This window comes from Crinia signifera, chromosome 11 (genome assembly GCF_055691185.1).
Source record: "Crinia signifera chromosome 11, ASM5569118v1, whole genome shotgun sequence".
Classification (NCBI taxonomy): domain Eukaryota; kingdom Metazoa; phylum Chordata; class Amphibia; order Anura; family Myobatrachidae; genus Crinia; species Crinia signifera.
In genome coordinates, this window is record NC_139227.1 from 98571158 (window position 1) to 98588122 (window position 16965).

The 16965-nt window shown below is 46.9% G+C and overlaps 1 protein-coding gene across 1 annotated transcript in view; it reads right to left on the bottom strand.

Annotated features, from left to right (window-relative positions):
• Positions 1-2446: 2446 nt before the first annotated feature.
• The window catches only part of LDLRAD3 (low density lipoprotein receptor class A domain containing 3), a 116640-nt gene continuing 102121 nt past the window's right edge, over positions 2447-16965 (bottom strand). The window contains exons 5-6 of the mRNA XM_083163863.1: positions 6514-6862; positions 2447-6164 (exon numbers count right to left, since the gene is read on the bottom strand). Coding sequence (XP_083019989.1) covers positions 5927-6164; positions 6514-6862 — 587 coding nt within the window. The 3' untranslated portion in view covers positions 2447-5926. The remainder of the gene's footprint in view (positions 6165-6513; positions 6863-16965) is intronic.

Genomic DNA, 16965 nt, shown 5'->3' on the forward strand with positions numbered 1-16965 from the left:
TCTCCAACATACAGACCCCCAATAGGACATTTGGTGCACAGAATCAGGTACACTACATTGGTAGTAGAACATGTGAATGTCCCTGGGATCTTATAGTCCTGTTGTGTGTTAGGGATCCGTACACTGTCTGTAGTGAGGATATGGGCACAGGTTTTGCAGCTCCTTACATTGCAGGGATAGGTTCCTCTTTGTGTAATGGATGGCAGTGAACTTCGGATTATAATATTTTTCAGGTTTGCAGGTTGTCGGTAACATAGTAGTGGAGGGTCTGGGAATATTGTTTTCAGGCGGTCATCTTTGTGTATGATGTGATGTAGTTTTTTTGCAGTTTGTCTTAGCAACTCAAGCTGTGGGTTGTAGGTGACTACCAGGGGTACACGGTTGTTTCTTTCTCTTTCTTTATATTGGAGAAGTTGATTTCTGGGTATCCTGATGGCTCTGATAATCTGATCGTTGATTGATGTGGGATGATATCCCTGATTTAAAAAGGTCCCTTTAAGTTGTTTTAAGTGGACATCTCTATCTGCTGGGCTGGAGCAGATGCGATGATATCTGATGGCCTGGCTGTAGACAATGGATTTTTTGATGTGTTTCGGGTGGAAGCTGTCCCATCTGAGGTATGAAGGCCGATCCACGGGTTTTCGGTATAGGGTTGTCTGTATTGCGTTGTTTTGAATTGTTATAGTGGTGTCAAGGAAGTTTATCTCGGTATATGAGTAATTCATTGTCAGGTTTATTGTTGGATGAAATCTGTTAAATTTTTCATGGAAATGTATGAGTTCTTGTTCAGAATCAGTCCAGATGATCAGGATATCATCGATGTAACGGAAGTAAGCCAAGGGTTTGATTGAGCAGGATGCCAAGAAGTCACTCTCGAGTTTTGCCATGAACAGATTGGCGTATTGCGGTGCCATTTTACTGCCCATGGCGGTCCCGGTGCGCTGTAGAAATATTTCTTTGCCAAAGGAAAAATAATTGTGTGTAAGGATGAATTTTGTAAGCTGTATTGCAGGACCAGGAGCAATCCCATTGGACTCAAGATATATCTGGCATGCTGTCAGTCCATCTTCATGGGGGATATTGGAATATAGGGATTCCACATCCATGGTGGCAAGGATGGCTCCATTAGGGAGGGGACCTAGGGTTGATAATTTATTCAGTAGGTCCGTGGTATCTTGGAGAAAGCTGGTTGTATGCCTTGTAAGACTCACCTCTTCCTTGCCATGGAGCAGTCCCATGATTTTGTGAGTGTTCATTAATCTCAATCACTGAGACAGATGATAATAAGAATCTTGGCATTTCTCCCTGGTTTGTTTCTTCTTAATGTTTGATCATTCTGCAGCTTTTTCAGCATATTCTGCCACTGCCATGACAACCACAGTCCTATGACACATGGTGTATTTATTGAGCAGAGAGCACCGCCCCTCAGTCACACCACACTTAGGACCTTACTCTAATTCAAGCGGTCCCCCAGCGCATTCACACGGGTGACCAATGTTTTGCGCAGGCGCAATTCTGCTCATGTGCAGATGCAGGGTACTACCTGTTCGCCAGCCACCTAGCAGTGCAGCTGGGGGGCACAGCCAATGGGAACGCCCAGAGTTCCAATGAAAATGCTGGGTGATTTGCATGGTAATCTAACGTGGTGACGAGGTCAACTGCCCACCTGCTCCTTGCACAGGGCGCTCGCAGATCATAAACACCATAGAAGTGTCTCTGATTTGGAGAAATCATTCAGAGGTCACTAAGCATCGAAAGATTTCTCCATGCCTGCAAATGGGTGATTATGCAAATCATCCATTCACAGATGTGCAGGAGGTCAGCCCGTGTGAGGGGGGAGTGGCACTTCGGGCAGCGGGCAGTCCACGCGCAATGCTACAAAATTTGCAGTGTTGCGTGCGGACCAGAATGAGGTCCTTAGAGTCTGGCAGCCATATGTGTTTTCACTCCAGAGAGGTTTTGATCAGGACATACTTGCTTTAAAAGTTAATGATCTTACTATGTCGGGGTACAAAATTCTAGCGGGATTATTGCTTTATATAGGGGGATGTAGTTTGGTTATTTTCATGGTTACATTATGATTGCATTTGGCTATAATGCCCTCGCGTGGCAAGCAAAGCTAGGGGACGGAATACACTTATTTGGAGTCCACGCAATCAAATTCTACAAATTGACACAAAAGAACATGTTGGCATTGTTGCTTGTGTATGTTGACCCTTTATACCAGTATTCTCTGTATAAGTGAAATGTTTTCCTCTGATGTGCTGTGTCGGTCAGACAGGGAGGGACACTTACCCTGGTGCCGGCCATCCGTCCACTCAGTACATTGGAGATATCCAGATGCGCAGTAAGGATGGCAGCCCGATCTGTTGGTATGGCTGGCAGATGGGACACATGGGGAGAACAATAGGCGACAATAGTACTTTATTTGAGGATTTAATGATTTTATTTAATAACCTGAGCCTTCTGCTTATTCACAATCATACATATATTACACTCATTTGTTAACTATAGCTCCACTGTTTGCATTTGGTCAAGCTGGGCAGCAAACGTCTCTTGTTGCTTCCAGTGGTCTCATTTCCTCCACAGCGGCCATTTTGTAGGCTGGCCAATGTTCAGTGCATCCATTTTCTAGGAACCAGTGACATCAGTGGGGCACTTGGTGGCCTTATGCTTTGCTGATGTCACCGGTTCATAGTGATTTGATTGGCTGTATTTTCCAACTGACATAATGGCTGCATGCATGGTGTTTATGGAATGGAACCACTTTAATGATGTAAATAGGTTTTGGACACAATAATGATGAACAATATTTAGAATCGATATTTATAAATGATAATTAAAGCTGATTGAGAAGTCTGGGCCATCCGTAGAAACTAGGTTACCTAATGGGTGCTAAGGCTATTACCTAAAATTAGGAGATGTTCAACACTGCACCAGACATTATTGTTCAAGAGGACTGGACGGATTAATAAGGGGGCTCTATTTACTGGACAGGGGAACTGGATATTTGAATCTATTTTTATCAGTATCTATTAGGCCGTAGCCGATGGTATTATTCATACAGTGGTCTAGTTATTGGTATATCGGTTTTGACATTCTAAACAAATAATTTTTCTCATCATCCATAGCCTACTGGTAACAAGCGAGTATCTTACAATCTAACAATAGACTTTAGGTATCTGGGTCACACATTGTTACGCCTTACCTATGCTGGACGAGGTCAGTTGCACCCAGATACCGTTATCTTAGTCTGTCGGCTCCGCGCCTATGCTGCAACTACATCTCCCGTTCGTGGCCTGAAGCGGAATGGGCTGCGCAGTGCGCAGGTCAGCAACAATGCTGACGTTTCCAATCACTGCTCTATTGGTCTATTTACACACTGATTGCAATAGCTAAACAATGCTAAAACAGGTATATACAGGTAGGGGCGGTGGTCTAGGGGAAGGCAACGCTGGCAGCTGTCCTGGCCAGGAGGCAAGGGGGCTCCAATACAGAATCTTGCAAAATGGCCCGAGCATGGTGCCGTTATGGGGTAAAGTCTTTCGTTTTTGCACTGGTTGCGGGTTACCGTGTCTGGCCAGTTCCTGCTGACTGTTTTTATTTAGTAAGTGCTACGTGCGTGGTTGAAATGATGAGAACACAGCACATTTGTGTGACTACAGGTAATCACCAGCTCCCCTATAACCCAGCGACGTTCTCCCAGACTGAGGAAACCATAATTCCTGCAATATTGCCTTCAACAAACTCTAAAACCTCTGTCACAATCTGACTGGTTAAATAAAGTATATGGAATCCAACGGAAATGCCCATTGTAGTTGTGTCATACTTGCCTACTTTTGAAAACTAGTTTCAGGGAGATTGGTAATAGAATTTTACAAAGTGCCCCATTGAGGGGGCATGTCATGCTCCACCTAAAGGGCGTGGCTAGTTCCATATATGGAGAGATTGTGAAAAGAGATTGTGTACGTGGCACCTAGAAGCGTGGGTGTGTACTGCTACATCTGAGGGGAATCTTGTAAAATGACTTATATCCAAATGTAGATGAGCCCCAAAGCAATTAGTAAGAGCTACTATACTTGGTAAAGTGCTGGGAAATGGTGCTGCTGATGGTTCAATGTAAATGTATCTGTCTCTCATTCCTTTTTTCCCAAAAAATTTAACAGTGTAATGTGGGCTAGGTGAAATGAGGGAGATTTCTAGACTAATGCGGGAGACAGGGAGATTGCTGCTATTTCAGGAAGACTCCTGCAGAATGCAGGAGGGGAGGTAACTATGATGTAACAGTGTAATGTGGGCTAGATGACATGATGGAGATTGCTAGACTAATGAGGGAGAGAGGGAGATTGCTGCTATTTCAGGGAGTCTCCTGCAGAATGCAGGAGGGTAGGCAACTATGAGTTGTGTGGTATGGTTTACAATTACCTCGTTTCAATGTTTCAAGGCACTTTACAAAGCAATTAGTGTAATCAGAAACACTGTATCAGCGAAAGAGAGAGGCTCTGGCTGATAAGAAACTACATGTCCCCGCATGCCCAGCCAGCCAGGAAGTTCCACATTACACATACAGTATATACATATTACAACTGGAACAGACAGACGGGTCACTATATTCTTTCTGCCTCTTTTCCCTAAGAAATGTCATATTATACAGCTTGCAAAAATAAAATAATATTCAGATCGCTCAGGTAACGCTGCATAGAATCCCAAGGTCATATGCGTCACAATGCAATACTGCTCAGGCTCTGTAGCAAATACAGAGTTACGTTTTTGGAAGGTCTCTTGTCTCCAGTACTCGGTAGTGTAAATTCTCCAGCCCGGCCATTATTCTGGAGCCATTTCCATAGTGTGAACAGAAAAATATGACACAAATTTTGGGGATTAGCTAAATAACAGGGCAATAATGCATAAACACCACATGCATGGGGTGGTCCGGGTTATTTGTTAGTTGAGACTATGAGCGCATTGTGCCCTGCTGCACAACGTACAAGCATAGGCCGGAAGAGCAGCGGTTGTCTGCACGCTATGGGGGCGGCCATCTTGGAGCCTTAACCAATAGATTGTAGATGCACTTAAGCATGAGCTGGGTCAGAAAAGGCACGGAGGATAAATATAAACTCACAAGTGCTGAAAGCTTTGATCAGTGGGGGTAAGGTTTGGTTCCAAGGCTGGTGTGCAGACAGTGCAAGGATCCCGTTAATTGTCTGTCTATAGCAATGTTTTTATCAAGTAGTGTAGTATTGATTAGATCAGAGGCATTTTCCATAGTTGCGTCGGGTCAAGAAGCATAGCCCCAGAGCATTATGGGAATGCGTCACGAGGCTTTAGCATCCTGTTCTTCCTGTTTGCAGCGGCTTTGGGTCTCTGACACTTGGATTTGCTCATGTGTGGATATGCTTGAGGAAATATTATCACATCCTTTTCCTCTCAACAATTAATTTCCTGGATAAAAGCTTGAAATGCCGCTGATCCTTACATACAGAGGAGGCACGTACTTGGCGCCTTGTGTCTCGTAATGTCACTGGTTCTTAGTGAATCTATATGCTCTGTACTCATGGAATGGGACCGGTACACCTCAAAAAAGACTTTTTTTTTGGCGTGAGGGTTCATTTATTCCCAAACATCATAAATAAACCGCACCGAAAATAAATTCTTCTGTCCCAAACGTATGATCCGCTGGGGTCTGCTTTAAGTGCCTTATTGCTTTTAGGATAAAGCATGGTAGCAAAACAACAATATTAAACAATACAAATAGAAAGGAGGAGAAAAAACTTCTAAAAAATATACCTCTGGAATCTATAAAAAATAGAAAGAACATTTGCCGGTAACGAGCTGCCGCAGACCGTCCTCACGTGACGCGATATTGTGTAGTCTTTCTCCAGTTGGCTTCTCGCCATACCGTTGTCCCCGGGTGGGTGGTGGCAGTTTAGACCTCCAGGACTGTACTTAGCTGAGAATCACTGGGGGAGGAGAGTGTTCCCTGAGGATCTGTAGGGCTGGTGGAGTCCCAAGTGCTACTGGGCGTGGTCAAGCTGTTGTCAGTGGTGCCGGCGCTGGTGGCGCTCCCTGTCCGAGACCGGTATGGCGGAAGCTCTGTCATGCTTGACGTTTCAATGTCAGAATGGTACGGAGGAGGGGGCAGGGAGAACCAGGGTGGACGTGAGCTGTAAGAGAAGGAAATGGTTACAGCAAGCGGGAACGAGCATCTGGTCTTTAGGTTGACATTGGTCTAGGTCAACACCATGCGGTAGAATTACACAAGGTTGACCTAGGCGAAAGCAAAACATGGACGTGGGAATGGTCATCACATGAAAAAGTCACGTGATGAAATCTACAAGTTGACCCCAAAATACATAAAAACGCATGTCAACCCTTTTATGTGTCAACCTAAACATTGCCAACCCTTTATACCATAACCGCAGTCGGTGCAGACGCCAGATATTACTCGGTTCCATGGCAGCTGCACCTTGCTGATAATTAGAGAGACAAATGCATTTAGGAGAGAAGGCTCACCTGTGGTCAAGCACTGCCTCGGTATAGGACGGAGGAGACTCTATGTTGACCGGCGGCTGGTACCCCTCACTTGACATGTACTGGACCCCGTTGTTGACATTGTAGGTGACTCTGCAGTTGTGGGGGTGATCTAAGACCACCAGTCTGGAGAGAAGCAGCGGATGTTGCAGGCGGTGGACCGGGAGGCTCATCAGGTTGGTGCGTTTCCGCTGATGATGCAGGACAAGGGCCAGCAATGCCACCACCAGCACAAAAATCACAGAGCTCCCGATGATGGTGTATGTAATGCTGGGGTAATAGAGAAGCTGGTTCTCGGAAGACACGTACTTCTGCTCGCCTCCACCGCTCTCTGTGGGGAGAAGAGGAAAAGGTTAACTCGATAGTGAGATTTGAACAATTTTTTTGGGTTTCAATGTGGACACCTGAGAGCACCTGGACCCCCAATTAGTGCACAGTGTCCTCCCGCCTGGCTCCCTTTACTCGCCATGCTTGGGGTTCGGTGCCTCTCTACACTACTGGTGCTCATGGCACATTTGTAGGTGTGCCAATCCTGTCCAGGTGTTGGCTTTATACTTTTATAGGGGCACCATATTGTAAAAAAGTTTTGGTATTTTCTATTTGTTGTGAGAATGTCAACATGGTCATCATGCCAACATGGACCATGTTGGCAGTCAATGCCAACAAAACGTTTCTTGTGGTCCAGCGGAGACTTACCTAGATCAGTGCCCTTTCTACATGCTGTCCCAATATAAGGCAGCGTTTTCTCGTCACCTAAGGGGAGTATCTGTGGCGAGTGTCCCCAAGAAAAGCGCCAATACTAAAGGTTTATTTTGCTTGGTTACTGAGTATGATAATTAAAATATATATATTGGAAACAAGTGAGTGCTGGGGCGCCACTTGAATGCAATGTTTAGTTATATCAATAAAAAATGTCAATAAAAAAATGGTCTCTAATATGGAACTGGGTACTTATGTATTATCTGGGCTCCCATGTTAAATGCACCCCATTTTTTTCATACCCCTACTATCCAACTATGCATGGAGTTGATTATATATAGTGTGGCGAGCGCAGCGAGCCACCGTGCCCGAAGCGTGGCGAGCACAGCGAGGGGACGCGGTCTCATAAGAAAAACGGGAGCCCAGATATTACATAAGTACCTGGAACTGTCCTGAAATGCAACAAAACTTGAAGCAGTCTACAGGACGAAACGCGTTGGGTGCTGCCTTATCTACCTCCTAATAAGTTAAGGGGGGGGAGGGGTGTTTCACAACACCATGCAGCCAGTATCGGCCTCACACCAGCCCTGGGGGGGATAACAGCACCATGCAGCCAGTATCGGCCTCGCAGTATTAAGGCCCCCATACATTAGGCCGACTTGTCCTAGGGACAAGTCGGACCCAATTTACCTGCGAGCCGCCCGGCAGCTCCCCGGGAGGCTCACATACAATTTGGCACTTGATGTGCCATTTTTACATGGGATAAATCGCATGCGATTTATCCCATGTAAAAAAAACCCCGGGGAGCTGCAGGGCGGTGAGCAGTAGTGGGGGCGGGCAGCGGCAGTAGTGGGGACGGGCAGCGGTGGTGGGGGCGGGCGGCAGCGGCGGCGGGGGGTGGGGGGGGTTCGGTAAGCGGCGGTGGGGACGGGCGGTGTGTGCGGTGAGCGCAGTGTACTTACTTACACATATTAGCAGCAGCGGCGGGGACGGGACGCGCAGTGGCGGCTATTATATTTTTAAAATACTTGTCAAATGACCGGCCGCTCTCTGATTGGCTGAGAGCTCTCCGGCCAATCAGAGAGCGGCCGGTCATTTGACAAGTATTTTAAAAATATAATAGCCGCCACTGCGCGTCCCGTCCCCGCCGCTGCTGCTAATATGTGTAAGTACACTGCGCTCACCGCACACGCCGCCCGTCCCCACCGCCGCTGCCGCTGGCCGCCCCCACCACTCCCCCGGTGTCTGTATGCATATGCCTGTCAGGTGGCAGGCATATGCATACAGGGAGGTCGGACGTGATCGTATGTACAGACCGTCTGACCTCCCTGATCCGGTCCGATGCGCACGGGACCGCGCATCGGATCGGATCAAATGTCACATACCTACGATTTTGGGCCGATTTCATCCGATTATCGGCACAAAGTGCCGAAATCGGATGAAATCGTCCCAAAATCGCATAGTGTATGGGGGCCTTAACATTCACTAATGAGAAGCTACAAAGCGACAGACTATACATTCTCATTTCTCCTACTTTCGCTGCTTAACTAAAGTGCGCCCGTTACTTAGACGGCAGCTCTGAAGTTCTCTCTACAGAGTGGCAGCCATCTGCTCGCTGACACTTTGCTGAGATTCTAAGAGTCTGATTTGTAGTCTCAAATTTACAAAGCGATAAAACATAAATTAAATTAAAATGAACATGTCACAGCATGGCGGATATAGTGCTGCACGGCTGAGCGCTTCCGAAGTGTTACATCTTGCGCAATGAAATATACACTTAGATGAGCCGGTCACATTCACAGAGAGGAGAGGATGTATAGGTCATGATAGCTGCTAATAATATATTAGTTTTCCTGTAAGTGATCAATAAGGCGCTATACGGATTTCCTCATTGTGCGTAATACGTCCCACCTAAGACACAAAGCGAGAGCGCAGAGGTTGCCTAAATTCCGCATGTTCACTTTCTATTGTTCTTACTGGATTTTAAGTGTTAATTGTATTTGGGGTATTTATTATGCAAAAGTGTTCAATTATCATATAAAATTCAGGAAACATGTAATTAAATGGATTGTCATGCATCAAGGTTCATCGAGATTGGACTGCGGAAACGCACCTGCCTGTCTGCGCCGCGCCCGGGAAATATTAACATATTGGCAATTATGAAATATTATGGAAACAGCATTTAAAGTGATCTGGGTTTTATTCTTTGTGGAAAAAAAAAAACTATTTTTTTTTTAGTTATTTTTGTGTTTTTTTAATCAAGTGCTCCCATAGCCACAAATACTTAATCCATAAGAACAGTGGGCGGGAGTGGGAGGGAGGTAGAATGTGTCCCTTCTCTGGCGGGACCTATACTGAATTACAGTCATTCTATCAGCAGGAACAGACTAAGGACGGAGCGGGCCTGTGTGCAGGCTCCTCCTCCCTCTCTTGCGGCCATGATGTTGGAGTCTGCTGTGCATCAGCTGATCTCCCTGCCATTTTCCCAGTGATTGCTCTGCTGCACATATCTCCAGGAAAATGGTACCAGTGCCATATGTGCCCAGGGAACAGTATCACATGATTCAGGGAGTGCAGTGTTGTCCCTCTGGTAGGGACACATGAGCACCTCACGCCGTGCACCCATTATAGATATGCCCATGCCTATCAGGCAGATGGTAGAGCCATGTAATTCATTAGCCCGTTACTGGGCCTAGAGGGCTTCCGTGGCCTACAGAAGCCCTATAGATCCAATATTGTGTTTGTGTTGTGACACCACCCCATATAGCACCATGATCTAAATCCCGTTATCCTGGGCATAGTTGGCTACTCTCCTGGCATGGGCAAAAGGTTTCCGAAAATCATGTGGTGCTCCGGAAAGTCTCCTAGAGCAGCCTGCTAGTGGATAGAAAGCTCTGCAGTGATAACTGTGGCCAACAGGCCTCCCAGCATTTCCTATCCAGTCATCAGGACAGGGTGACTGGAAAAACATGTCGAACTAGTCATGAGTTGACCATTTTTGTGTCAACGTTATTTCAATGTCAAACATTTGCATGTCGACCTTTTGGGTCAACCTAATTTACCACACCCCTACTGTACACCCCTGGTCATAAGATAGGTGTGCTTTTACTAGATGGGCCTTGTGGTTCTTATGTGCCACCAAATCCTGTGTGTCTATAGTAGGTATTGTTCATTCCAGCGCCTGCATCTTCCAAAACCCACACAGTTCCTCTTCCCTGCCTGAGGTGTTGCTTCTAGCACAGTGTGGTCTGTACTTCAGCACAGATATGTAGAGCAGACTGTGCTAGAAGTATTACAGCAGCGAGGCAGGGAAGAGGAACTGCACAGGTTTTGGAAGATGCAGGGTGCTGGGATGATCACTAGAAGAGTATCTCTGAGTGTGGCAATGACCACGCCATAACTGCGCACTGGATCTCTGCTCTGTGGCGGAGAGGACAAGTTAGTTGCTAAGTTTTTCGGAGCATTGTATTATAACTGCTGTGTGTCGGAACACTGTATTATAACTGCTTTGTGTCGGAGCACTCTATTATAACTGCTTTGTGTCGGAACACTGTATTATAACTGGTTTGTGTCGGAGCACTGTATTATATAACGCCTGTGTGTCGGAGCACTGTATTATATAACGCCTGTGTGTCGGAGCACTGTATTATATAACGCCTGTGTGTCGGAGCACTGTATTATATAACTGCTGTGTGTAGGAGCACTGTATTATATAACATCTGTGTGTCAGAGCACTGTATTATATAACATCTGTGTGTCGGAGCACTGTATTATATAAGGCCTGTGTGTCGGAGCACTGTATTATATAACGCCTGTGTGTCGGAGCACTGTATTATAACTGCTGTGTGTAGGAGCACTGTATTATATAACATCTGTGTGTCAGAGCACTGTATTATATAACATCTGTGTGTCGGAGCACTGTATTATATAAGGCCTGTGTGTCGGAGCACTGTATTATATAACGCCTGTGTGTCAGAGCACTGTATTGTAACTGCTGTGTGTCGGAGCACTGTATTATAGAACGCCTGTGTGTCGGAGCACTGTATTATATAACGCATGTGTGTCGGAGCACTGTATTATATAACGCATGTGTGTCGGAGCACTGTATTATATAACGCCTGTGTGTCGGAGCACTGTATTATATAACACCTGCTTGTCGGAGCACTGTACTATAACTCCTGTGTGTCAGAGCACTGTACTATAACTCCTGTGTGTCAGAGCACTGTACTATAACTCCTGTGTGTCAGAGCACTGTACTATAACTCCTGTGTGTCAGAGCACTGTACTATAACTCCTGTGTGTCAGAGCACTGTACTATAACTCCTGTGTGTCAGAGCACTGTACTATAACTCCTGTGTGTCAGAGCACTGTACTATAACTCCTGTGTGTCGGAGCATTGTATTATAACTCCTGCGTGTCTGAGCACTGTACTATAACTTCTGTGTGTCAGAGCACTGTACTATAACTCTTGGGCGTCGGAGCATTGTATTATAACTCCTGCGTGTTGGAGCACTGCATTATAACTCTTGTTCGTTGGAGCATTGCATTATAACTCTTGGGTGTCGGAGCTGTAATGCTGCTTAGTTAGCAGAGTGCTTGCATTGTGTCCAGCCTCCATGGGCCAAGTATTACACTTCCCAGCGCTGCAATGTCAGAGAAGAGCACTCGCATTACTTGGCATTGTTCAGCACCGACAGTGGAGAATTACTGTTTCTATCACAGCTTTGGAATCGGATAACAACATTGGATCTGCCAAGTTCTCAGTGCCTGGGAGGGATAATGCTTTTGGAGGCGAGGATAAACACAGATATAATGGAGGTGAACAGGCGGTCTGCTCCTCCTTGCAGAAAGAATGACAGACCCCGCCTGTGCAGCTCAGCGAGTGCTTGGAACGGCGTCTGATTCCTACACTTCTGGGGGGCCCCCAGCACCAATAAAAGAGCAGTAAAGAGAACACGCACAAGGGCAGAGGGAAATGATAGAAGTCACTGCTTAAAAAGAGATTTTTTAAAGAAAAAACAAGCTACTGCCGGGATTTCTGCAGCATTGCCAGTTTTTGGTGTAATATGACAAGAAAAGACACATTTTGTGCAAATGTGGCCATATATGCAAGATGCACCAATTTTGCCAATGGTAATATATGTGCCTGGGGATGGCCATCGATGATTCATAATCATCGATGGTTATCGCCAATGTTAAATAGTTTTGCCATCGATGGGGGAGAACCCTTGGTTGCTGTGATATTTGTCATCACTTAGGATGTACGATCTCACGTGCAGGGCCCTCTCTCCTCATGAGCTTTTTCCTCTCTTAGAATACATCCATGCATTTATTTTTTACTTTATTGCTCAACCGCACCTAAACCTACGTCTCTGCCCCCCTAATAATGACTTGTGTCCTGTCCCTGATGCAACTGTCTTTATTTACCATGTCTTATCTTACATTGCGTTGTAATGTGTTTTCTTGTTTTTGTATGGTCAGGCGCTGTGGAACCCTTGTGGCGCCATATAAATAACCAGTAATAATAATTACAAGTCTCTGACCATTATACAGGAGCCAAATGCCGCTGTGGGAAAATGTGTCTCTCTTGGTAGCAGGCAACTAGTTCGGTCTGGCCTGAGGGGGGGGGGGGGGGGGGGGAGTACAGTACAGTCACCAATAATCCCCAGTGCCAGAGTCTTGTTGGTCGCAGTATATTGTAACTATGGGTGGTCAGAGGCCTTGGTGATGAATTCCTAATTTGGGAACAGTCTGGGTAGGGAGTGTGGACTCACCAGTGGGCCAGTCATAGACGTCGGTGGCGGCACTGAGCAGGATGAAGCTTATGGCCATACTCCTGCTCTGTAAGGGAAAAAAATCCCCTCTTCTGCAATCACTGACTATAGACCATCAGATCTCCCCCATTTTGTTACTTAGAGAGCGACATGTCCCCCTCCCCCTATACCACCTCCCCAGCATTCTGCTGCCAGGAAAGATGGGAACAAAACTTTCACATGAAACTTTTTGTTCCGCTTGTGATTGCTTCTGCCTGTTCCCATCAGTGCTGTATACAAGATTAATTTAGCCCTGAGAGAGCATTTCCCACATCACTCCGCGCGATTGTGGAAACGCAGAGTGACGCAGCTCATCCTGTAGCGCTGTAATGTGACGCACACTACAGGAACATCAGGCTGGGAAATAAGTCACGTCTGCTTCAGTTCTGTTTGATGGATACATCCCAGGATAATCTGATGTCTGACGGATGCTTTGTGCGCCATTATTGATGTTTCCTATTATAATACATTACGGTAACTAGGTGCAGTGTAATTATTGCAGGACACGCCGCCCATTTACATTTCCGGAAATACTTGTATGTGTTGGCTGAAGCAAGTGCCATCGGTATAACTGTCCACAGGGTGATGCGTGCGTGACATCACACAGAGGCAGATCAATTCCCAATACAAACACCTGTGCATCACTGTCATGGCACATGCATCTGTCCATCTGTGTCATGGTGCCACTGTATGCGCATCTGTCCAACGGTGCCATAGCACCCCTGCATGCGCATCTGTCCAACTGTGCCATGGTGCCAATGCTTGCGCATCTCTCCACCTGTGCCACGGTGCCCCTGCATGCGCATCTGTCCACCTGTGCCACGGCACCCCTGCATGCGCATCTGTCCACCTGTGCCATGGCACCCCTGCATGCGCATCTGTCCACCTGTGCCATGGTGCCCCTGCATGCGCATCTCTCCACCTGTGCCACGGCGCCAATGCATGCGCATCTGTCCACCTGTGCCACTGCATGCGCATCTGTCCACCTGTGCCACTGCATGCGCATCTGTCCACCTGTGCCACGGTGCCAATGCATGCGCATCCGTCCACCTGTGCCATGGTGCCAATGCATGCGCATCTGTCCACCTGTGCCATGGTGCCAATGCATGCGCATCTGTCCACCTGTGCCATGGTGACAATGCATGCACATCTGTCCACCTGTGCCATGGTGCCCCTGCATCTGTCCACCTGTGCCATGGTGCCAATACATGCACATCTGTACCACAATGCTCCAGGATGCGCATCTGTCCACCTGTGCCACAGTGTCCCTGCATGTGCATCTGTACACCTTTGCCATAGTACCCCGGCATGCTCATCTGTCCACCTGTGCCATAGTATCCCTGCATGCTCATCTGTCCACCTGTGCCATAGTATCCCTGCATGTACACCTGTGCCATAGAACCCCTGCACATGCATCTGCCCAGCTTTATCAGATCTGCACCGCATCTGTCCATGCAGAAGACTAGGAGTGCTTATATTTAACATAGAATGTGTTGGCTGATCAGAACCTCTTGGCCCAGCTGGTCTTCCCCTTTTTTAATCATTTTGGAACTGCACCTCTATTTGTTCTTTACACGTTGCTCCGCTGTCTCAGCCTCTACCCCCTCTGACGAGAGGCTATTCCACTTATCCACTACCCTTTCGTGACATCCTTTATACTGTGCACCAGCTCTGAGTAAGCTTTTCCTCTATCATGAGATAAAACCTGTATATTCCCCAAAACACAGTAAAGTAAAAGAGCCTCAGAACAAAGTCATTTCTAACTCGGATATCTGGCGGTTTCAGACAAGATGTACGATTCCTGTGCCGGAGGTGACAGGTGGAAGAAGGAGTCTGCTTCCCAGATAACGCCGGTAATTGAATTCCATCCATAACCATCCAAGATTTGGATCAGCCGGTCGAGAGGCTCTGCTGTGCACGCAGGCAGCTGGTCGCTCCCCGGTGAAGGTTGGAAGCCACGGTTTGCTGCTCCCGCCGACAGGAGGGCTGCGATGCCGCGTTTCATTAAATGCACAGCGTGCCCTTCGTGTGAATGACACAGAAAATGAGCAGAGGGTGATTAAGGAGATTAGAGCGCCTGTCACCTATTAAAATGCAGCTTTATACAGAAATACTGATACTGCAAATTGCATTTGAGTTTCCAGCTTCTAGAGGACTCTGTGAAATGAATGGATACCATCAGTTGTTCTGCACGCCATTAATGCGCTCAGCCAGAACGTATGCGCTACTCCTAGGGGAACCCAGACTCATTTACTTCTGTGGCGAGTTCTGATAACGGGCAGGAATCTTGGCCGAAATCCTTGCGCCGTGGCAGTCTTGCATTTGTTAACGTGCACCTGCCACCCTTACCATGCTGCAGCGACGTTTAGGCCAAGACGGAATTTAGCAGATAATGTATTAATTCATTAGGGACCATTCAGTTGGGGTAATCATTGACCACTGGCCTGCACAATGTTAGCTTTTGCTGAGCCTCATTGGCAAAGCACCTGGGTGGTGCATTTCTGAGCCTGCCGGGTATCTTTGAAGAAGCCCTTACAAACCAAAAGTGCACCATAAATCTTCATCACAGAGGAGGCACATTGCGCAAATGTGTAGCGGTTACAATGAAGGTCAACCGCCACCCGCCCTTTCCATTAGGCATGCTCTTACAATAAGGATAGGTTTCGCATGGGTGTCCCTCTGTCCTACGAGATGAGCCGGCATGAGTGCCCATCCAAGCGTCCTGCGGGGGTGAGACGGTAAGGGTGCCCCTTAAAGCATCCCGAAAGGTGAGACGGCGCGGGTGCCCTTCCAAGCATCCCACGAGATGAGATGGTATGGGTGCCCCTCCAAGCGTCTTGCGGGATGAGACAGCATGGGTGCTCCTCCAAGCGTCCCATAAGGTAGGACGTGATATCACATCCAGCCACTAAGATCCAAAATATGGTGACATAGAGCCTACCGTCACAAGCGGTAAAATGTGAGCACATTGCTATTTAACAAAGCCACCCATGCTCCGTGCATTATTAACCATATAGTGACAATATGCACAAAAATATTCTAAACAATATTGTTATCGCGCATACCGCTTGCAAGGATGGTCTAATGCAGGGCTGAGCAATTGCGGCCATCCAGATGTTGATAAACTACACATCCCAGGATGCTTTGCATCAGTTTTGCTATGTGGCCATGCTGAAACTGATGCAAGGCATGCTGGGATGTGTAGTTCATCAACATCTGGGGGGCCGCAATTGCCCAGCCCTGGTCTAATGTGTACCCAGCTCAAGTCTCCATTAATTCACATAGATGTGTTCTTCTGTTACATATTATTATCATCAGATTCGGGGAGTTGTACCGGCATGTGGAATTACTGTGATTATGCACAAATATTACAAGTGCTGAATTCTGCGGTCACTCTGAGGAGCTCTGCTACAAAATGTAATAAGGAAAGGAACATTATACACATCCATGATGACTGAGCCCCCCTGTTTGCAGCCACTATGAGGAGCTCTGCCACACTAGATAATGCGGAGAAGGTAATCAATCACATCTATGATCACCTCCGTCCGCGGTCACTGTGAGGAGAACCGCGCAGGACTATGCGCAGGTGAACACTGTAATTGTATATCTGAGATCAGTCAGAGTAAATGATCTGTTTCTTCCTTTTGTCATTAACAATTGGGCATAAAAAGAGGATTACGGAGCGAGCAGGATGCGCACAGCATTCCCATTCACTACAACCCCCATCATGTCCTGATTATTCCTTCTCAATAATTACCTCTGCACCTAGATGTCATCTTAAGTCTGTGACAGCTGGGAGAGAGCAGTGATTGGGTAATCCCTCTACCCTCCCCCCCCCCCCCAGTGATTGGTTACACCTCTCCCCCTTTCCTGAAAAGAAAATAAGACTAAACTAAGTGCACGACCAGCAACAGGTGCGCCG